General features: G+C 44.1%; 2 protein-coding genes across 3 annotated transcripts in view; one reads left to right on the top strand and one right to left on the bottom strand.

Moving 5' to 3' along the window:
• Window positions 1–11,366, bottom strand: part of kif18a (kinesin family member 18A) — a 38,170-nt gene extending 26,804 nt beyond the window's left edge. For both annotated transcript variants that reach the window (XM_076291909.1, XM_076291910.1), the window contains exons 1-7: window positions 11,263–11,366; window positions 10,171–10,534; window positions 6,850–7,007; window positions 6,198–6,302; window positions 4,176–4,286; window positions 3,533–3,730; window positions 1–14 (exon numbers count right to left, since the gene is read on the bottom strand). The exon at window positions 1–14 is cut by the window's left edge and continues 163 nt beyond it. In XM_076291909.1, the coding sequence (XP_076148024.1) occupies window positions 1–14; window positions 3,533–3,730; window positions 4,176–4,286; window positions 6,198–6,302; window positions 6,850–7,007; window positions 10,171–10,489 (905 nt within the window). In that variant the 5' untranslated portion in view covers window positions 10,490–10,534; window positions 11,263–11,366. The remainder of the gene's footprint in view (window positions 15–3,532; window positions 3,731–4,175; window positions 4,287–6,197; window positions 6,303–6,849; window positions 7,008–10,170; window positions 10,535–11,262) is intronic.
• Window positions 11,367–11,708: 342 nt separating this feature from the next.
• The window catches only part of mettl15 (methyltransferase 15, mitochondrial 12S rRNA N4-cytidine), a 104,431-nt gene continuing 93,639 nt past the window's right edge, over window positions 11,709–22,500 (top strand). The window contains exons 1-2 of the mRNA XM_076292888.1: window positions 11,709–11,859; window positions 12,301–12,580. Of these exons, the coding sequence (XP_076149003.1) occupies window positions 12,308–12,580 (273 nt within the window). The 5' untranslated portion in view covers window positions 11,709–11,859; window positions 12,301–12,307. The remainder of the gene's footprint in view (window positions 11,860–12,300; window positions 12,581–22,500) is intronic.

Raw genomic sequence — 22,500 nt, 5'->3', positions numbered from 1 at the left:
TGTGTTTTCTTACTCTGAAACACAAAATTACAGACACACACACTTTATATTACTCTGAAACACAAAATTACAGAGTTTTCTCTGCCAACCAAATCCAAATATTCAGGGCTTAGGACAAGGAAAATTTCTTTTCAAAATCATTTTTGAAGCCATTCTATTCATTGTCTATTTTCAAACTGTAAACAGCCTGGCCCTGAATGCCTGAAATTAGGGTCCTTGAGAACGTCAATCCCGGCATATTCTACCTTAACCACACCCAAAGCAATTTGTGAATGGTAGCTCCATGGGGACAGAATTCAGCTGAATATAGCCGCCAAGCTCATTAAAGCTACTTGCCCATTGTAAACGAGGGTGAAAACTTGCCAATTATTACTTTTAAGTCTTTTTTTTATTTTTACAAGCACTGCAGGAGCTGTGCCCATTAACGCTCACGCTGGTATGGAGCTTACAAGACAAGCTCTAAAAATAACTCAAGGTTCCAGATGTCTTCTAGATGTCCCTGGCCAGGTGTGTCCAGACCTTGATGAGAGCCCGCAAAGCAGTCTGGGAGATCAAGCAAAAGCGCAAAAGACACCACAAATGCAGATGCTGTGTGTGTGTGTGTGTGTGTGTGTGTGTGTGTGTGTGGCAGTCTACATAGGACATTAGGCAGTTACATTACTACACTCTGGGGGCATGAACATGGGGGGCTCATGAACATGCCCCCACATTGTAGCGCTGTAGCTGCCTGGCTGCTTTAGCTGCTGGAACTAGCACCTCCAGATGGACAAAGAGAGAGAGAGTGTGATAGAGAGGGTGAGAGAGGGAGAGAGAGAGAGACAATACAGTCAATCTTACAAGTGGCGCTTCTGTCCTTTAAACGAAAGTTTCACTCGGGTACATTCACAAAAAGACCCTAGGTTGCATTTTGGCGAGAGTTTCGCTTTAAATAGAGAGAGATAGAGAGGTGTGCTCAGGTGGGCTGCAGGTAAGGCGAGATGATTCAGTGAGGCAGGTTAATGTATGCGGCCTGCGTGAACCCAATACCCACAATCCTACTGTGGCGAGGGGCCCCGTGATGGGGAAGGCTGCTCGTCTTACCACGCCAGCCGATACACAGCCACCACAGCGACCGCAGCGGCAGATGTGCAGCACACGCGTGCGCACACACACACACACACACACACACAATATCTGCATGCACCTAAAAGGAGAGAATTCCTGCGATTTTTCAGATAGATCTCTGTTTCTAGGTCACCATTTACTGTCGGTACGAAAAAAAAGAAGAAAAAAAAAAGCAAAGAAAAAAAAGAGTAAACAATCAGTTCTACCTAGTTAGAGTTGCTGCAGCCAACAGCTAGAGCTACCAGGCGTGCTAAGAACACCATTCTCAGAGAAAAATGTGCCTTTATTTGCCTATTTAGGACCAATGCTAAGTGGTCAAGAGGGAGCTAAGAGGATGCTAAGAGGGAGGCCCCATGCTACGTTCCTTGACCTCATCCTACGCTTCTGCAATCCCAACTGTCCTCAGAACATAAAGGTGCCACATGTCAAGACCCACCCAGGCTTGTAGATTCCACCATCAAAGACTCCACAAGACCAACAACACCCCCACCACTTTGGCCTACCCCACTAGTTTATATGGCGGATAGATACACAGAGAAACAAACTGCTGTTGCCAGAAAGACTCGTACTGCAATACGCAACAGTGGCAGCAGTTGCGCTTTGTAGTTACCTCTCAGCTATGCACCCAGAGGAGCTCTAATGGGAAACAGCACAGTGGGTTATGGTGGGGGAAAGTAGAACCAGTGGGCCCTGAACACGCAGCCTACACACTGTCTCCATCAAATTAGCGCAAACAAACTAAATCTCACACCGAACATGCAATAAAACCAACCAGGCGAAACTAAATAAGAGGGGAAGAAATATGCAGGGAAAAAAAAGAAGCATGAAAAAAAGTGCCAAAAGGCCTTTGGTGACAGATTAAGGCGTTTTATCGCCGTTTATGGCAGATTTAACAGCACTTGTTTTGTGTGCACAATCTGCCGCGGTCACACACTAATGGGATTCCGCCGAAAATTACCCAGCATGCTGTGCTGTGTGAGGCGGCACAGTCTGGATGTAACTCCGACACACACACACACACACACACACGCCTGCAGTGCTGCTCACCCGTGAGGGTTGGAGCCAACGGGACCTCACACAGCCTCTGCTACTTTCTCAGCGTGTGTGTGTGTGTGTGTGTGTAAGAGATTTTCTCTCTCTCCCCACCAGCACTGCGTACGACACCATGTGAGCAGCATAGGTCCCATATCTCCCTGAGTGGTGTGTGCATGTTGTGTGAGAGAGTGTATGCGAGTGTATATGAGCGTATGTGTCTTAAAGTGTGAGTGTGTGTGTGTGTGGTTAAGACAAGGCACATGTGGAAAGTGACGAATTGTGTGGTAGATTTTCAGACAGAGACAAAGCTGCTGCTGCACTGCACGACTGCGAATTTGTTACATAAAAAAAATTAAAAAAAAGTAGTATCTCAACTCTTTGTGGCCCAGCCCCCTTAAAGTCCATCCCAGGACACTTAACCAAGCCCAGTGCTGTGTGGTCTGGGGGAAGAGAGGAAGTGGCCTACTTGTCAAAGAGCACACAGTGAGCCTGCAACAACAGCGGCGCTCGGGGAGCAGTGAGGGGTTAGGTGCCTTGCTCAAGGGCACTTCAGCCGTGCCTACTGGTCGGGATTCGAACCGGCAACCCTCCGGTTAAGTCCGAAGCACTAACCAGTAGGCCACGGCTGCCCACAAGGAGCATCATGTCACCGATACATTTACATTTATTCATTATTCAACAGCTTTGGTTGTGCACAGGGGGAACACATCTGCTCTGTTTGTGTTCTGCATTGTGAATTGCTGAAAAACAACACAAGAGAAACACACACCCAAGCAGTGGTGCTAGTAAGGGCATCATAAACTATGCGGAGACCAGCTGCACACTTGCGCTTTCAGAAAACCGCCAAAGTTAGTTACTCCTTGTGAACTGAACCAAAGGCATTAGAGTGGTGAGCATCTTGCTCTAAGACAAACCACAGACCAACTGAGGAAACAAGACCCGAGAATTCACACAGAGAACAAACCACACACACACACACACACACACACACAAGGGCCACCCATGGAAGAATTGGACACATCTGTAGGAAATGAGGAATTCAGCCTACTCATTTATTTCAATGGCTATGCTAACTAAATACAAGCATGTGCTAACATCTTCACAAACAAAACTATGAAGAACCATGGCATCAGCTAAAAAACATCATATGACCCATGAGCATATCAAACTAAAAACTATGCTGACTGGGTGTCCTCCTTATACACAACTTAAAGCAGCCTAATGAACGGCAAGGTTTTCTGCACCAAAACAGCCAAATCACTGCTAACCACAACAACCAAACCCCACTGATTGGCCACACCCATGCATGACTGGCAATAGCCTAAAAGGCCATTTACTAACAGACCCGAGGCCAGCCCATCCCAGAGCATGATCTCTGAACCCGCAGGCCTACCTTGGGGTCAGCGAGGGTGTTGATGACGTTGCCCAGCGCCAGCAGCGAGCGGTTGATGTTGGCGCCCTCGCGGAGCCGCGCCCCCTTGGCGTTGGTGGCGCTGGCGCGCTCAGAGCCCGCCAGGTCGATCAGGCTCATCTTGGCCACGCGCACGTTGGGGTTCAGGCTGGCCGTCTTGTCCTGCTGCCGCAGGTAGACCTGTGGAGGGGGAGACATGCCAATGGAGTCACAATCAACATGGCGCGCAACAAAATAATAACAAATAAATACATAAACAACAACATTATACATAAACTAAAAAGTTGGCAGTAAGTTAAGTTTATGGGCATGTTTTCCCCCCTATTATTAAACAGTCAAGTTCTGACCATTTATATTTTTGAGCATAAATGATAAACCTAGTTATGAAGGATGTCTGAGTCATGCGTCTTTAAGTGGTGGCAGATATAGGTTATGGAATCCCAAGGCAGCTTGACCCAGAGCATTCCATTGTTCCTGAACAGAATTCAGCAGCAGTTTATCAGCAATATATTTAACCTAAGGAGAAGGCCTTTCACAAACCTCTCAAGTTCATTCATATTTACTGCTGTGTCATGGCACTCTGATTGAGGTTTGAGGCTGTGTGCGTGTGCGTGTGTGTACGTACCTGGAAGACTGCATGGGACCGCGAGGAGGTGGCGTTCATATCTGTAGGGTGCTGGGTTCTATTTTTGTTGCCATAATCCAGCGCTTCTAAGATGTGCTCCGCAGATTTAGGCTAGAGATAGATAGATAGATATAGATAGATAGATATAGATAGATAGACAGACAGACAGATACAGGACAGAAAGAGAGAGAAAGAAAGAAAGTGATTGAGCGCACTCATTCATCTCAAAGAGGCTGCTCGTCCACAGCAGCGCACGATGGTGCCAGAATGAGTCATAACCAAAGAAGGACCACACGGATTCAAACATCAACTTCAACTCTCTGCAGACACCAGTCCTACCATTAGCTTCCAAAAATAAATGTAAAATATCCCAATTTTACGTGGGAATTCCTAAATAATATTCAACCAGCACTGACTGAAGTTGTTGCAGGAATTTTCTTATATCGTGAGTAGGGATGCACGATATATCGGCGGCCGATATATTATTAGCCGATAAGTGAAAAAATTTAAATATTATTATCGGTCCGATAACAGAATTCTGGCCGATAATTTGCGCCGATATTTTTTAAAGTCCTAGGCCTACGTAAGGTCTGTCTGGCTACACTGAGCTACTTGAGCTTGGTTGGCTATACTTTTTCCTCAATATAATGTCAGCGGTGTGAATGTATTTCAACACTCTAACAAAATCTGTGGATATGCATTCATTTGGGAATCTGTGCATCTCAAAATCCTCTCGTGAATGATCCGCCATTTAACCTTAACAGAGCGGAGCTCAGGCCTATCTAGAGCCGTCTTGTGCTGGTGTGTTTGCACTTTACCGCGCTGATCGGGGAAACAAATAAACAAACTCGTTAGTGGGACGAGTACATAAGTGGGCCTAGTTCTAAGTTGTGTTTTACTATTATATTTGCATTACTTTAGCTTGGGTTTTATTTTTTTATTTCTTTTTGGGTATTATTACCTAGAAATATGCTAACCATTCGTGCTTCAGTTCCAGACAGGTCATCATAATAAGTTAAAACCTTCGGGGCTAAGTCCTTTAATTTCTGCTGCAGGAGGTTGTGCGCAACAGAGTAGACGGACATAAGATACAGACTGAGGAGTTGCAGCTTTATTCAGTTACCCGCAATTGAAACTAAACATACGTTTCCCTCACAAACTCTGATTTGGTCGCTATACTGTAGCTTATTCCAAGCTGAGCCGTTTATGAGCGTTTAGTCCTAAATCAAAACGATTCAAACTCTCTAGCCACTCACTCGCAATTCACTGATGTCAGGTTCACTTAAAGGAGCCACAAATACTGTAGGGCTAGGCTACTGTTATGTTGTTGACTGCCGTACTATTGAGGACTATTATGAGTTCTGTCCATCATTTGGTGGTAGGTAAAATTACTGCAATAAAATTATGCTTATTAAATGCTTTCCCCAAATCACTTTTCACAATTTTTTTTCAAGAGTAATATTATCGGTTCTCGTATCGGTCACAACAAACCAATAAATATCGGTTATCGTTATCGGCCCTAAAATTCCATATCGGTGCATCTCTAATCGTGAGTAAAACTGTGGTGATTTTCGTCGTGGAGGACTGACAGAAAAACAAACACACATAAGAAAAAGTATGCACGCACGCACGCACACACCCCGAGTGTAGATCCTTACCTGATGCACGGAGAGTCCCTGCACACACCCCGAGTGTAGATCCTTACCTGATGCACTGAGAGTCCCTGCACACACCCCGAGTGTAGATCCTTACCTGATGCACGGAGAGTCCCTGCACCACCCCGAGTGTAGATCCTTACCTGATGCACGCAAGCACGCACACACCCCGAGTGTAGATCCTTACCTGATGCACGCAAGCACGCACACACCCTGAGTGTAGATCCTTACCTGATGCACTGAGAGTCCCTGCACCACCCCGAGTGTAGATCCTTACCTGATGCACGCAAGCACGCACACACCCCGAGTGTAGATCCTTACCTGATGCACTGAGAGTCCCTGCACCACCCCGAGTGTAGATCCTTACCTGATGCACGGAGAGTCCCTGCACCACTACTCCTTTGGTGCTGTCCTCCCGTACCGCTAGTGGTCCCGAGTTAGCCATCAGATCACGGATCTGCTCATTATACACCTACATAACACGCACACACACGCACACACACGCACACACACACACACACACACACACACACACACACACAGTAAAAGTAAAAAGAAAATTCAATTATACAAAAAATAAATACATAAATAAAACATTCATAAGAAAAAACAACGGAAACCAACAGTGTGTTGAAATTTGCAAATATTTGGGGCATGTTAGTCTTTCTGTCTTCCCTGTTCCCTGTGAATGTTTGCAAACACTCGCTAACAGTCTGAGAAGGTAATTTTCTACAAACATAGAGGTGCTGGGTTATTGTTGCGATGGAACGTCTACACAAATATCTGTCAAATCGAATAGTTCAAACAAAAATTGTTCACAATGAACCTCTGTTCAAACCTAAGATGTTTCACAAGGTACTGCAATGAGCCATGAAATGAAGAATCAGTCAAGTGTGTGTATGAGAGGATGAGTGTGAGTGTTTTTTCCCTCACCTCCAGGAAAGGCCAGCTTGGAGTCCTGACCATATAAACACCCAGTGTGTGTGTGTGTGTGTGTGTGTGTGTGTATTGTCTCTCACCTCCAGGTAGGAGAAGGCCAGCTCAAACACCTTCTCATCCTTCACCTGCTCCATGCGGCTCCACAGCTCCTTCATGGTGAGGTACGTGACGCCCGGGTTGTCCGTGGAGCCCAGCATGGTGTGGGTCTTCCCTGCGCCCGTCGCCCCGTACGCAAACACTGCACAGGGGGCAGAAAACCGGAGCTCAGAAGAGGCAGTGGGACATATACTGTCTGCACCCCTCCTGTCAGCCTGCTAGTGCTGAAGCACTAACGTATGAGTTTGCATTCTGTCAGGGTGGAGCATGATAGGAGGGACTAGGGTGGCAGTTTGAAAGATTTAAAAAAAAAAAAAAATGATTTTGCCACATCACCAAAATTAAACTACTCCCTCTCCCTCTCCTGCACACACACACACACACACACACACACGCACGCACGCTTTGCCACACTTCAGCATGACCAAGACTGTACTGCTGTTATGGTAACACTGGAATATTTGGGAACATCTGAGTCATTGTGGTTGCCAGTCAGGGATTCACACAAACACACACACAGAAAAAGAGTGGTTTTGCTGACCAAATGTGATGACCAGATAATATCCCCTGGGGACACTGTGACTAGGAAGAGATCCATGTTCTGCATAACATAAGAACTGCTCAAACATAGATGTTCATTGGACATCACACCCACAGTACTAAGTACCAATGTATCTATCCATCTTTGTGTATAATGAACTCTCTGCCTAGACCAGACATGGGTAACATGCGGCCTGCATAGTGCATCAATCTGGCCCATGCCATGCCTTTACAATTTGGTAAAAATAAATAAATAAATAAATAAATAAATAATAAAAAAAAATAATATATATATATATATATATATATATATATATATATAAAAATTATCTGACTCTCGGTGATCTGCTACGACATGCAGTGCAACCCTACTAGCAGGGTTTTTACTAGCATTGATTTTTATTTTGAATCATTTCATGTATTAATACTAGCATTGATTTTATTTAGATTTTTAAAGAATTAAAATATAAAAAGTGTATTATAAAAATTATTATATTTCGACATGTATCTCACCACAGCAAGCTTCATGTGTGTGTAGGGCAGACTGTCCTGAAATGGGCAATATAATTGCCATGTTGGAGGGATACTCTGGGGCTGAGCAATTTACAGAAATATGTGCTGTGTGATTTACGGAAATAAATGCCATTTTTTATTTAGTGATGAAAAATGACCTTTCTGTGCTCCATATCTGTGACACGAACTGATCTGACCTGACTTGACCCGAGGTTGCGTGTTAGCCTGCGTGCCTATGTGTATGCAGTCATAATAATTCTCAACTTTTTACTGCATTGCCATGAACAAAGTAAAGGCAAAAAAGGTGTTTATTTGTTGAACAAATTGGGATGCAATGTGAGCCTTGAATTGGATGCCATGCAGGAATTTGCTAGGATCTCAAAACCGGATTATAAACATGCTTTGCCACAAGAACAGACAAAAACATGGGGTAAGTCCAGCTATATTAAGTTATTATTTTGCTGTCACTTCGTCTGTTTTATAACCCAGAAGGATATACTTGGTATCAAATGATAGCTCCGAGTCTCCTCTTTCATCTGACATGCGTGGCATATCTATGCGATCACGGGTCCGCGGGTAATTCAAACGAGAGTAATGGGTGTGCAGGTGAAGGCAGAGAAGTATAGACTGTAAATATGATGCAATTTGATTTAATTTCATGTTTTTTTTTAAATGTCATACTTGATCGTACAGACAAGTGTGTAGTCTCGTTGGAAAGCCCCACTTCTGCTCTGTCATGCAATAAAGGTTTCATCTCGCTGCGATGAACAGTTCCGGAGCAATGTAACAGAGAAGAAAGGGTGTGTTTTTTGACGCACTTTGCGTCAATCGGGTTCTAAGGGTTAAATCAGCTGGATATTATAGACATTTTTTTCATTCAGTGATGAAGGTCTCCCTGTGGCAGCTTCAAATTTTCATCAAATTTGTGCCATTTATTGAAACACTGTTTAATGTCAATCGTTCAATGTGTGGCCCTCAGCCTACTTTGCCAAACTAACTGTGGCCCTCAGACTAAAACTATTGCTCACGCCTGGACCATTTTTTCATTTTCCATTTTTTTTTAATACTGGAAATCACTTTTTTTTTTTAAAGCCTTATCTTTCAAGATAAGCATTTCACTGCATGTTGTACTTTGTATGATATCGCATGTGACAAATACAATTTGAATTTGATCTAAACACAAACAAAACGGAGCTAGACCATTTATAAGCTTGACAGTAATAAAAATGTGATTTAAAGATAACATGGCAGTACACCTTGTGTTGTGAGGGTAGCATAAAACTGAGGTTTTAATGGTAATGCCCCAGTGATGAGGCATTGATTAATTTCTTAACGGCTGCCTCTTTGACCAGAGAGGGCAGGAGGACCTCTTCTCTCAGTTCAATAGCCGATGGCAATGAGACATGACTGTAGCAAGGAAACACACACACACACACACACACACACACACACACACACACACACTCTCTCTCTCTCTCTCTCAAACACACCCACTGTTGCCATGTCTCTGAGCAGTAGTCACTCTTTAAGAATGCCAGCTCTGCCGAGCGCTACAGTGTGACCTTGGCAAGCTTGTCTGAAAAGATTCATTCATGGACTCAGCTGATTGTTTGAAAGAAGCGAACAAAAGAGAAACCGAACAGACCTTCGCTACCACATCACCTGCTTCACGTCATCAACTGACACACAACGGGGGAGAGAGAAAAAAAATTAAAAAAAATAAAGTTAAAAAATATATATTATGCTAAAAAATGAATAGCCTCACACAGCCAGGAGCAGGGCATTCATAAAACAAACACCTCTCTGCTCATGCAGATGAGAAGGCTCACACAAACACCGCATAACAGCGTGACTCATCGAGGGAACACAGTGATGACCCCTATCCACAAAAGTGAAGTCTCTGTCAAACATTACTGGGGGAAAAATGAAGACCTGGCAAATTTGCATGCAATGTGTTTAACAATCTGTCACAGTTAAAGGCCAGAGTCCTCTTTTCTGTCACCTCGGCTGTCAGAGGGACAGGGTGAACTAGCCTTCCAAGGTCCAGCATAAAACAAACTGCCACTGTGATGCAGGGGTCATCCTATGCATTTAATTCTAGGCCCCTAAGAAGGGAGATTTTTTATTGCTGTTAGCTTTACAAGAAGCTGTGAACATTGTAATGTCAACACTGACATCATTGCCAGAAATATTATTGCAATTAGTTATAACAATCTAGCAGCCAAGCCCACGTAAACACACGCCCTCCTCACCTGTGCAGTTGTACCCATTGAGAACGCCGTCCACGACTCCTTTGGTGGTGTTCTCAAACACTTCCACCTGCTCACTGGTCTCCCCGAAGACGTTATCGAACACGAACTTGAGGTCTTTGTTTGCTCTCTTACGGACGTCTCTGTTGGCTATTTTCTGCCCACGGAAAAACGTCACCTCTTGCTCCTTGGGGTCAAAGATGAGCATGTGGCTGTCCACCACCTGGACCACCCTCTTGAAGCCGGACGTCTGCTCCCGTTCGTTCGGGGGTCGCACACGTACAACCACCTTGACGTGGCTGCACACATCTGGGCCCCCCATCCTGTCTGGTGGCTGTCTTGTAATCTTTCAGAGCAGTGGCGTCAACTGCTCAACAAAGATCAGCTATGATTACTAAAAGGCACGCATGCACAATATGATAAGTAGTAACGTAAGTTCACATCGGTTGATGCCAATGTACAATCTATCAATCAATCATCACAACCGAGCAGGATGACAGAAATGAAGCTGGTTAAATAACGTTAACCCAGACTGTTGACAACGAAATTACTTTGATCTAATCTCTGCAACTATATTATCATTTATCATAAGTCAGATGCCAAATACCATTAGCACACAATGCAACTAACGTTAGACATATTCAATACAACTACAAAAATGAAAAAGACCTTAAGAACATTGGACATTTTACTTCGTCCACGGGCCAACTGGGTTAGGCTCGCTGAATAGCTAGTGCTAAGTGGCATAGTTGGCTAACATTAGCTACTCAGTGGAAATGTTACATGACAGATTCCCATGGGTTAAATGGCAAACATACCTAACGTTGATATGGATGTGTGCAATGTTTATGAGGAAGTATTGCAAGCATATCGTAAATAATCATAACATGTATGCACACAACATGATCACGATTGACTACAAGCTATAATTGAATAAATACTGGTAGCTAGCTTTTTAGCTGTAAGCTAAGTTCGTGCTTAGTTCTAGGTCCCACACGTCATTGGAAGAACTGTTGGGGCTGTCTGGAGTTTAGCGTCACTCTTACAATACCAAAAAACAGCAAAATTACAGACAAAACAATGAAATCATCATACCTTGACAGAATGTGAAATCACGTTATAGCAGAACTCCACAAATACCTATATTTAAAGTACAACGACAGCTATCCAGAGAACAGGATGAAATTCTCAGCGCGAAGATTTTCAAACACAAGCCTCTCTCCCGTCGCAATAACAGATTGGACGAGGACAAGGCTGCGTCACATGACGTCAGAACACGTTCATGTACACAGAGCGGGGGATTTTGAAAATGCTAACAGTAAATGTTTTGCAACGGCTAAATGTAATGCTTATTTCGCGTTATGTTTTGAGCAATAAACCCATAAAATAATAAAACGTATTACTTTCCTATCAATGTAATCTGTTAGAGAGAATGTCGTCGGTCGAAGTCGAATAGCAAAACTGGCTAGTTTCCCTCTAGGCGGAACACAATGTCTGTATCTACCGTTCCGTGTAGGGTTCATTTTGGGGTGTACCGAAGGAGCATGTATTTTACTGTCTAGCATTACCGGTCTGACAGCTGGAGATATGTAGTAAAATACCCTTTTCTCTTTGCGATAAAGAGTAATTTGGAGTCTGAAAATACGCAACGTGTCCTGTGCAGTATTCGTAAAAGTAGCATTCCTCGTAGGAGTAAGTTATCTGTCTGCTCTCCCAAACATTGCACAGGACATGCCTATGTTTGCTTGCTCGCTAACTTGTTCTCTCTTCCTAGGTTATTCTAATGTCTGAATGTACAAAAAATATTATACTTTACGATCTCAGGCAGAAAGATGTTTGCATAAATGGGGATAGTGGAAATAAACTAACCATATATCATGAACCACCCCTTCTTTGCTGAACGTTACTATTCCTTTCTTGTTTTAAGACTTCAGTTCCAAACCACATAGACTTATAAGATATTTCCTATTTTGTGGGAAACCAGTACTGGATCTGTTCTGATAGTATACAGCTGATTCTGATAGCTGTTTGTATACAGTCTAATACAAACAGCTACGAGAACTGCGGCATTATACAGGACAGGCCAAACGAATCTTCATGTCAATAACACCACTTTGTGTGCATGTGTGTAAGGGTTCGGATGTGTCTCCGTGGTAATGGCCTGGTGTGCAGGCTGGCAGGCAGTTTGTGGGCACCAGGATGTCCAGCACCGCCACACCGGCTCTGCTGGAGGAGGTTGTGCTCATTAGCGAGGCTGTGTTCCCACTTGGACCCCCTGGGACTCAGCAGCACCGCTCCAAAGAGGACTGCCGCCACCTCGTCCGCCGGCCCCAGCTCGGGCCAGCAAACTCTGCTGCACACCCCTGTTATGGTTAAAGAAGTGCTAGAAAGCCTCGATCTCCAGCCAGGGCAGGTCAGTGTTTTCTCTCTCTCTCTCTCTCTCTCTCTCTCTCTTTCTCTATCTGTTTTTTTCTCTTGTGGTCTTCTATTTTATCTGTCTCTCAAGCTTGTGTTGCTCTCTAACAATAGACTATTAAAAATAACATTCAATAATTAGGCCTGACCACTGGGGGTTTGTGTACATGTAGTTAGTTTGTGAAAGGTCATGGATATTTAGGCCTAATTAATATCCATGAAAATACAGGGGAACGTTTTGAAATGTCACTGAAAATGGGTGATGGGTGATAGCACACTAAGGGCCAGGGGTGTAGCCAGGATTATTTTATAGGGGGGGCCAGCTGGGTCCAGACTTTTTATTGAGGTGGCACTTGGGAATCAAAACTACAATATGAAAACTACTCAAAAGTTTTGAAGATTAGGATACCCTGTTTTAATAATGGCAATAAATTGTGTAAAGCCAACACTGATATACAGGTCCATTCACAGACAACCTGAACAGTTTGTTGTCCACTCCAACACATTTTCCATAAATAGGCCAATGCTATAAAAAGTACATTATGATAATGCACCTTACTTAATCAGTCATATTCAAATGATGTTAACTCAACTGAATTAAGACATTAACCCTTAGAACCCTAGACTGTTTTAAGGGCTTTTTCACTACCTTTAGAAGCATTTATCCTGGTCATTGTAAGTGCCATACACAAACAAGAACAATGAGCCATGAACAAAGTCAAGGGAAAAAGGTGTTTCTTTGTCGAATAAATTGGGATGCAATGTGAGTCTTGAATTGGATGCCATGTAGGAATTTGCTAGGATCTCAAAACCGGATTATGAACATGCTATGCCATAGAGAAACACATTATAGCGTTGGATTATGAACATGCTTTGCCACCACAACAACACACAAAAACGTGGGGTAAGTAAGTCGAATTATATGAAGTTATTATTTTGATGTCACTTCGTCTGTTTTATAACCCAGAAGGATGTACTTGGTATCAAATGATAGCTCTGTGTCTCCTCTTTCATCTGACATGCGTGGCATATCTATCCGATCACGGGTTCGTGAGTAGGGCCTAATTCAAACGAGAGTAATGGCTGTGCAGCGTTGGTTTTTGTACATGATGTTATTTTGCAGTCACGTTGTCTGTTTTTATAGCCCAGAAAGATTGATATACTTGGTACCAATCTGATTGGCACCTTCTGATATGCCATATCTATGCGGGTTTGCGAGTAGCCTAATTCAAACGAGAGTGTGGGTGCGCAGGTGAACTAAATAAGATGCAATTTGATTTAATTTTTTGTATTTTCATACTTGATCGCACAGACAAGTGTTTAGTCTCTTTGGAAAGCCCCACGTCTGCTCTGTCACGCAGTTAAGGTTTCATCTCGTTGCAATTACCGGAGCAATGCAAAGAACTCAGCCAACGCAGCAGCCTGCTCTGCCTGACCAGCTATGGCAAGAACCACACGCAGTCAGCAAATTATGTTTTTATAGCCTAGGCTAGACACTATTAGCCTACTTTTATTGGAGCCATCCGGAGATATGTGCCTAATATGCTTGCATTTCACCCGAATATTATCAAAATATTTTTGTAACAGCGTTACGGCGGGCATCCGCTTATTTTTGATCAGCCTCACACGTCAATGTCAGAGCCTACCTAACAAGAACAGCCCAACACAGCTCACTTTGCTATGATTCGTGTCACATTTTATTAACATTAATGTTCCAAGTCATCATCAACTCACCTGTTGTCACTGAGGTTAAGGAGCTGGGGGGGCCAGCAGGGTGGCCAAGCTTTGACCAGTGGTGGCCGTGGCCCCCCCTGGCCACCACGTAGCTCCGCCCCTGCTAAGGGCCATACTCTTTCATGCACTTAAGTCAAAATGGTGCGTAACTACTGGATTTTCAGCCTACACACATTCTACCCTTGACTGAAGTTTTTTTCCCCTGTTATGCACATCAGAATACTTGGGTTGCTTCTTCCCAGTCTTTGACAGAATAAAGCATTTCTCGGAGTTGGACAATCCATTCAGATTCGGTTCGTTTCAGAGTCTATTGTGGTTATGAAGACGGCTTGGCTTTTGAAATACCTGCTGTCGTGGCTCAGTGTCATGGTCATTTGAAACGCCAAACATTCTGAGGTGCTGCCATGGTTATTTAGCTTATGATGGTTTTCAGGGTTTGCTGTGCTGTTACATGGTGTTATGAACACTTGCAAGCATCATAGGTCACTAAGGGTTCCTATGCGGGAAAAGGGAAAAGGCCCTGCCCTGAGGTAGGGGCTGAAAGAGTTATAGGAACTGTGGTTAGAGGAACTTAATTATCCCCACATTGGTCCGGTCCGAACACGAGAAAAAAGGGTTCTAGGAACTTCAAAAATCCCTCCGGTGCGAAAGGGACTTAATCATTGTCCTTTCACCAGATACTCTGTTAAGCTGCTGTGCTGGTGGTGCCTTGTGCCTTGTGCCTTCAGATCATGTGCATTGAGTTGTTGTTGAGTTCAGATAGATTTGTAGAGGGGAGAAATTACTGTATTTTGACTGGTTTAACTGGACCAGTGCATGTATGATTTGAGCTAGGTTTAATTGGCTCCAATGGACTCCTCTGAGCTATTGTAGTGTGAGGGGGTTGACAAGCATGTAGCTGAGCTGTGTGATCCTGATGGCAAACTTCAGTCCAGGCTTCATTTGCTGAATATGACAAAGGCGTGTTTTGTATTGGATTCATTCGAGGGCAGCCGTGGCCTACTGATTTGGGCTTCGGACTTGTAACCGGAGGGTTGCCGGTTCGAACCCCGACCAGTAAGAACGGCTGAAGTGCCCTTGAGCAAGGCACCTAACACCTCACTGCTCCCCGAGCGCCTCTGCAGCTCACTGCGTCAGGAGTGTGTGCTTAGTGTGTGCTTCACCTCACTGTGTGTTCACTGTGTGCTTCACTAATTCACGGATTGGGATAAATGCCAAAATGTATCCAACATTTAGACCAAATTTACCTCACAGGATCAAAAGAGTATACTTATACTTATACTCTACCAAAGTAAGTATGCCTGTACAATAACTTTGTCTTTATTAGAAACCTGGCTCTCTGGCAGTGATATGTGTTGGTTTTCTGTTTGTATCTGTATCTTTCTTGTCTTCCCCCTCCTTATCTCTCCATCTCCCCCCTCCCTCTCTCGTTCCCTCTCTTCCTCTCTCTTTCTCTCTCTCCCCCTCCCCCACTCCCTCTCTCTCTCCATCTCTTCCCCCCCCCTCTCTCTCTAGCCCAGTATTTCTCAAACTTTTTCAGACCAAGGACCACTTAACAAATAAAAAATAACCTCACTGACCACACCTAGTTAAAAAAAATAAAAGATCAACAGTAGACCTACTTCAACAGTATATTACACAATAGGCCTACTCACAAAACAACCTTGCTTATTGTCATTGCACCTTGCTTATTGTGTCAGAGGATTGATATGACTTAAACTGGTGTAGATTACATAGGCAGTGTTGCAGAACTGTTTGGATTTACATACAAGTCGGTTCAATATTGCAAACAACTCATCTATATTATATTTTACCACATCTGCTTGCGGGCCACTTGGGATAGCTTGCGGACCATACTATGAGAAACACAGCTCTAGCCCTATGGGCTCTCTGTGCACTAGCTTACTTGGCAAACCAGTTTCCTGTTCGTTGACATCGCTGTTAACAAGCACCTGAAGAGGAGTGCTTCAGTTGTACCAAAACGTGGGCTCACCGAAAATCCTTCCCTCCTTATTTTGTGCAGCCCCTGTAGGCTGGCGTTTTTAGAAAGTAGGTGGAAGCTAAAATCACTTTTATAACGACTTGAAGCTGTATTAATATTACCCGAGGTATTTTTTTCCAGACTTCTACTGACGTTATTTGTAACTAGATGTACCGCCGCCCAGTCCAGCACATTTTTTCCACATAAATAAATCACGCTGAAAGGCCTATATGATTCTAACTGTCTCACTAAATTGCACTCCACACTCAATTCTCACTGGTATCTGCTAGACAACAAGTACCAAAACATGATTAGTTCATAGATTTCACATGTAAAATTCATTTTATACAACCCCACCCCCATCTTGCCTGTTCATAATTCTGAGAAATTCTTGAATTGTGTGCATGTGTGCGTGTACACGTTTATGTTTATGTGTGTGGGTGTGTGTGTGTGTGTGTGCGTGCTTGTGTGTTTGCCTGCGTATGTGTGTTTGTGCATGTGCATGCATGCGTACATATGTCTACTGTGTGAGTATGTGTCATACGTATGATTACTGTGAATGTATTTGGGTGCGTGTGTATCTGTTTATGCACATGTGTGCACATGGAATGGGTTAACATGACCCCTGGAGGCAAACATACGGAAAAAATTGGTCATCCTAGGCCCTACGGTTCTCAAGATATTCACAGAAAACTGTGTCTGCCCTACCCTCCTTTCGGGGGGTCACGTACAGCGGGGGGAGCTACAGAGCAAAACGAAAAACAATGGTTCCATGCTATCCATATGGGGTTACATGCCCACCAAGTTTCGTGTACCCCGGTCTTTCAGTGTCCCGGGAATCATTGTTGGTGTACAGTCACTAAATGTATACATACATTATTTTATTGTAAGGCCCCCCATGAACGAAAGTTCACAAAACTTGGCATGCATTCGGAGGGTGTCATAATGATCCTACACTTTCAATTTCGTGCAGTTTTGACCATGTCAGCCAGAGATATTGTGATGAAAACACCTAATTTTTTGCTTTTTAATTTTTAACTAGGTGGCGCTATACATGAAATAAGTGGTAATGGGATGGGTTGACATGCCCCCTTAAGACCAACATACAAAAAAAAGGTGGACCTCCTAGGCCCTACGGTTCTCGAGATATTCACAGAAAACTGTCTCCGGCCACCTACAGGCCAGTTGGTGTATAGTAACATAAATTCATTTATTGTGTGGCCCCCCATGAACGGAATTCCACGAAACTTGGCGTGCATTCAGAGGGTGTCATAATGATCCTACACTTCCAATATCGTGCAGTTTTGACTATGTTAGGTCACAGATACCTGCGATTACAACACCTCATTTTTTACTTTTTTGTGTTTAACTAGGTGGCGCTATACATGAAATGAGTGGTTATGGAATGTGTTGACATGGCCCTTTGAGATCAACATACAAAAAAAAATGGTCCTCCTAAACGCTACGGTTCTCGAGATATTCACAGAAAACTGTGTCTGCCCTACCCTCCTTTCGGGGGGTCCAGCGGGGGGGCTACGGGTCAAAACGAAAAACGATGGTTCCATGCTATCCGTATGGGGTTACATGCCCACCAAGTTTCGTCTACCCCGGTCTTTCAGTGTCCCGGGAATCCTTGACGGAAATTTGGACATGCGAAAAAGAAAAAAAAAAAATCTGACTAAACCTATAATTACTGACATGGCGAATTCGTACAGGACTAAAACCCCTGGTAATAATTATTTTACCCCAGGTCTCCATGGAAAAAATGAATCCTGTCCGAATAGGGCATCTCTCTCTCCCTCTTTCCCTCCCTCCCTCTCTCTCCGTTCCTCCCTCTCTCTCCCTCGGTCTCCCTCCCTCCATTTTTTAAAAGTAGTACCACTCCTTGGGCTTTTCCTCCCTCATGTAGTTGTCCCCTCAGGCTAGCAGCAGCACAGACAGGCTGGGTACTTAACCGCGCCAGCTTCACTTACTGCACAGGAGACCTGTTTAAGTGCAGCGACATGTCTGACCACATTAGCCTCCGTGTTAGCCATCAGGCCTTTTGAACTGCCATCCGTTTGTGAATGAGATGGGCTCGTTAGACTGTGTGTGTGTGTATGTGTGTGTGTGTGTGTGTGTGTGTGTGTGTGTGTGTTGGTAGCTTCAGTGCTTCCTCATTCAGACATACATCACCCCACCACATTCATGCAATTATCACATATTCCATCTCCACTAAAGCTCTGGCTGGCTTCTGTTCGTAAGGAAAGCCATGTTAAAAGCAGCTGAAGAACAACTGGCTGAGTGGCTGGACCTTTGATGAGAAGAACTTATTCTTATTGAGTGTCTCTCAAAAATGAAAGGCCTCCAGTCTGGGGTGCTGGTACTGAGGAGTAATTTTTGGGAACCACGTGTGCAGTGTTTTCATCTTCGGGAGTATTTGCTAATAATGATGGCAGGGTATTGTGAGGAGACTCCTTAGAAACAGCCTCCAGCAGAAGCTGTTTTTTTTTTTTTTTTTGGTTTTGTAATTCAGTGGGAGCTACTAGTGACACACCACAGATAGAGCCTAACCCTACCCTTGCTGTATTAATATTGGCTTTGTTTTGGTTTTCTTTCTTGACTTTTTCACAGGGCATGTGTGTGTTTTGTGAAGCGGTGTGTTTGATTTCATCTCTTCTTAACATCTTCAAAGAGAGTGACAAATCAAAGCAAAGTTCACGCTGTCATCCGCATGTCTATGGGCTTTATTAATGGCACTGACTTCAGGAAGACGTTACTGAAACAAAGCTTTTGTTGCCTCCCCTAGGGGTAAAGTTGGTCATCCCCATGCCTTGACAAGTGAGAACCAGTATTTAAATATTTTTTGGCATCAACCTCACATCCACTGATCAATGATAGAGATCTAAGATGCATAGGGCTATGTATACTTAGTGATATTCTGGGTCAAAGATGAATAGGGTGTTTCAAAATATAAAAATAGAAAATGATCTGTTTTCTTGTTTTGATAATGCACACCAAAAATGTTACCTATATTATTAATACACAAAATTATTTTAGTATTTATTTGATGTTTTAATTACAGAAAGCATTTTTAGAAATGTCTTTCTATATGATGTCTTTGATCCATCTTTAGTTTAGCGCATGCATTGCAAATCAGCACGAGATGGCAGGCAGCGAGGAACTGGGGAGAGAGAATCCCATGCGCTCTAATTTGACCTGAAGGTGACCTGCCAGTCACACACGCCGAATCCATGGTGACATTGATGGACAGATCTCGCTCTGTCAGAACATGCCCCCATGCAGTGATTGGCCGCAAATAGCTGTCCAAGCCCAGCAGCTGGAAGGGAAGCATCAAATCAAAACAGAGCAAATGAATGCAGTGTGTCTTAAGTACAAAGAATGGTTCAAGCGATTTGTACTTTAATTTAACATAACAATATTTATATTTGTATAGGAACATGTCTGTCTTCACCTTTATAGGAACCACATGGTTATTCATTTAATTATCTCATTGTTGGGATCACAAGCCAAGTTCTCACACACACACACACACACACACACACACACATAGACACACACACACACACACACACACACACACACACACACACACACACACACACACACACACACACACACACACACACACACACAGACGTGCTCATTCAGGAAAAGAGAAAAAAAGCAAAGAAAAGTTTGTTGTCAAACTTTGAGTAGTTTGTTTTTTTTCCCCTTCATTTTTTTCGTGTGTGGTTGCAAGTCATCGCCTCTGTCGCTGTTTTGGGGGAAGTAGCTTAGCTGGAAGGAGCTTGGCTTTCGTTAACGTGTGAGTGCGGACAGATGGGTATGAGTCAAAGGAGCCTTCTGCTGAGGAAGACTGGACCAGGCTGGACCACAGCGCAGCACAGTGGTGTGTGTGTGTGTGGGGGGGGGGGGGGGGGGGGTTGCAGGCCTTGGAGGATTGGTGTGTATGAGGGTGTGTATGTATGTGTGTGTGTGAAAGAAAGAGAGCTTGCTTGTGTGTGTGTGTGCGTGTGTAATGTATGTCTGTGTGAGTGTGTGTGAGTGTGTGCGTGTATGTGTGCACGTCTGTGTGTGTGTGAGCAAGAGCGTGTGTGTGTGTTTGTTTGTGTTTGTCGGGGGGTGCAGGTGTCAGGTCAGTGTGCTGACTCAGCGGACGGATCTGTGATGAAAGCACGGTGTCCGGTGGTGAGTGTTGTCCGGGGGCACCGCTTGCCGCTCGCCTCCCAAACTTGCACCTCTCTGAAAAACTTCACCAACAGACCGCCCATGGGCCAACTGGTGTGAGGGTGACTGCCAAAGCTCCTGTCTAAAATTAACCAAAAAAAAAAAATAAATTAGCTGTAGTGCCTCTCTCTCTCTCTCTCTCTCTCTCTCTCTCTCTCTCTCTCTCTCTTTCTCTCTTTCTCTCTCTCTCCCCAGTCACTGTTCCCTCGTAACATCCACCCTAGTTTGGCTTGTGCAGGTCTTGTACTCTCATCAAGGCAAGTGGCCAATTTTGGTAAGCACGATTCCAATGGAAAAACAAGTGGTTGAATAAGCATTCAGGTCAACGACTCTTCTACTGCATTTAGCTGATGTGAATGGGAATGGGAGATACTATATTTTAACTTACTGATGAAAGATCTCTCTCTCTCTTTAGACACCATTTCTGGAGCCGCTCCTTATTAGGATAAAGACCAAAAAAACTACAAGTATTTATTTTTATTTTCTTATTATTTATTCATTTATGCATTTAGCTGACGCTTTTAATTCAAAGTAACTTACAAAGATGGCATCCCGGGAGCAACTCCAGGTTAATTGCCTTGCACAACGGTAGTAGTCGGGAATCAAAGCTACAACTTTCTGGCTCCTGCTTACAAGCAGAGTTCAAATATGCACACAAAGGGCCCCAGCTGTGGTGCAACTGGCTGGGGCACCTGCACCGTACGCCGGCGACCCGGGTTCGATTCCCACCCCGTGGTCCTTTCCGGATCCTATCCCTGCTCTCTCTCCCATTCGCTTCCTGTCACTCTCAACTGTCACTATCATTAAAGGCATAAAAAGGCCAAAAAAATATACTTAAAAAAAAAGAAAAATATGCACACAAAGAAGTCAGTTGTGGAGAACCTTCAGAATTTGTGTCTGTTTTTGTCTATGTGTGTACGCAACTGCATCACTTACACATCGGCCCTGCTAGTAAGATGAGGTGAGGCCGCCCCCCCCTCCTCCCCTTCTCTCCTCTCCTCTTGCTCCCTACTCATGCTAAGTAAGGGTTTCACTGACATCTCAATGAGGGTTGTTAGCCTAACACACTCACACACACACACACACACACACACACAGAGAGGCTAGCCTGCACACTCTGAAAGGAGTCATGAGTCAGACTCATGTTTTGATTGGCCATTGTGTAGCAATCAGTTTCGCTGCAGTACCGGCTGCTCTATGGGGTCTGATTGGAGCTCAGAGAGAGAGAGAGAGATCGTAGAGAGTGAGAGGGTAATGATAGAGTGAGAGCAAACGCTGCAATTACGCCAAAGTGGGTAAATGCAGGCTTTCAGCATCCCCTCACCTCCCACGCACTCACCTTAACTGCTGTATGCACACACACACACACACACACACGCGCGCACTTGCTCACTGCACAGAAGTGTGTGTGTGTATGTGGACGATGGAGGATTCCCCCTCACACACCCCCGCCTCTCTCTGTGGTTTCTGGCAGACTGCAGCTGAACAGGGAAGGTTGCGTTTGAGGCCTCTGCTATAAAAACTGCAATTAGTATTCAATCACACCGTCTTTTAACCACACGGCGCTTAAGTAGTTTTAATTGGTGGTGTATACATTTTGTGTGAGTTTATGTGCTTCTGGATAGACAGACATGCTATAAGACTAATAGGGTTCGTGACCCGAAACCTTTGAGTTGAGCAAGTTTATGAGAAACACAGGTGTAAACTGATGAAGGGTACCAGTATCAAGTTATCAGAAGGCTACCATTGTTATGCAAAAACCTGTGTGTGTGTATGTGTGTGTGATAGAATGTGGTCAGTGACAAGGGTGCATTAGTGCCAAGGGTTCACCAGGCACTGGTGGTTCAGTGTTAGTTTTTGTATTTCTTCTTTGAGTCTCAATTTCAGTGTGTGTGTGTGTTCCCAGCTGTTCTCTTTCCAGCTGCCAAACCCCCCCCCCCCCCAGCACTCTGCTGTGTAAATCGTCCAGGCTG

The sequence above is a fragment of the Alosa pseudoharengus genome, unplaced genomic scaffold (assembly GCF_046254945.1).
Source record: "Alosa pseudoharengus isolate Yale_2024_CS ecotype anadromous, Long Island Sound unplaced genomic scaffold, YU_APseudo_1.1 YU_APseudo_1.1_scf_19, whole genome shotgun sequence".
Taxonomy (NCBI): domain Eukaryota; kingdom Metazoa; phylum Chordata; class Actinopteri; order Clupeiformes; family Clupeidae; genus Alosa; species Alosa pseudoharengus.
This window is presented reverse-complemented; position numbering and strand designations above follow the sequence as displayed.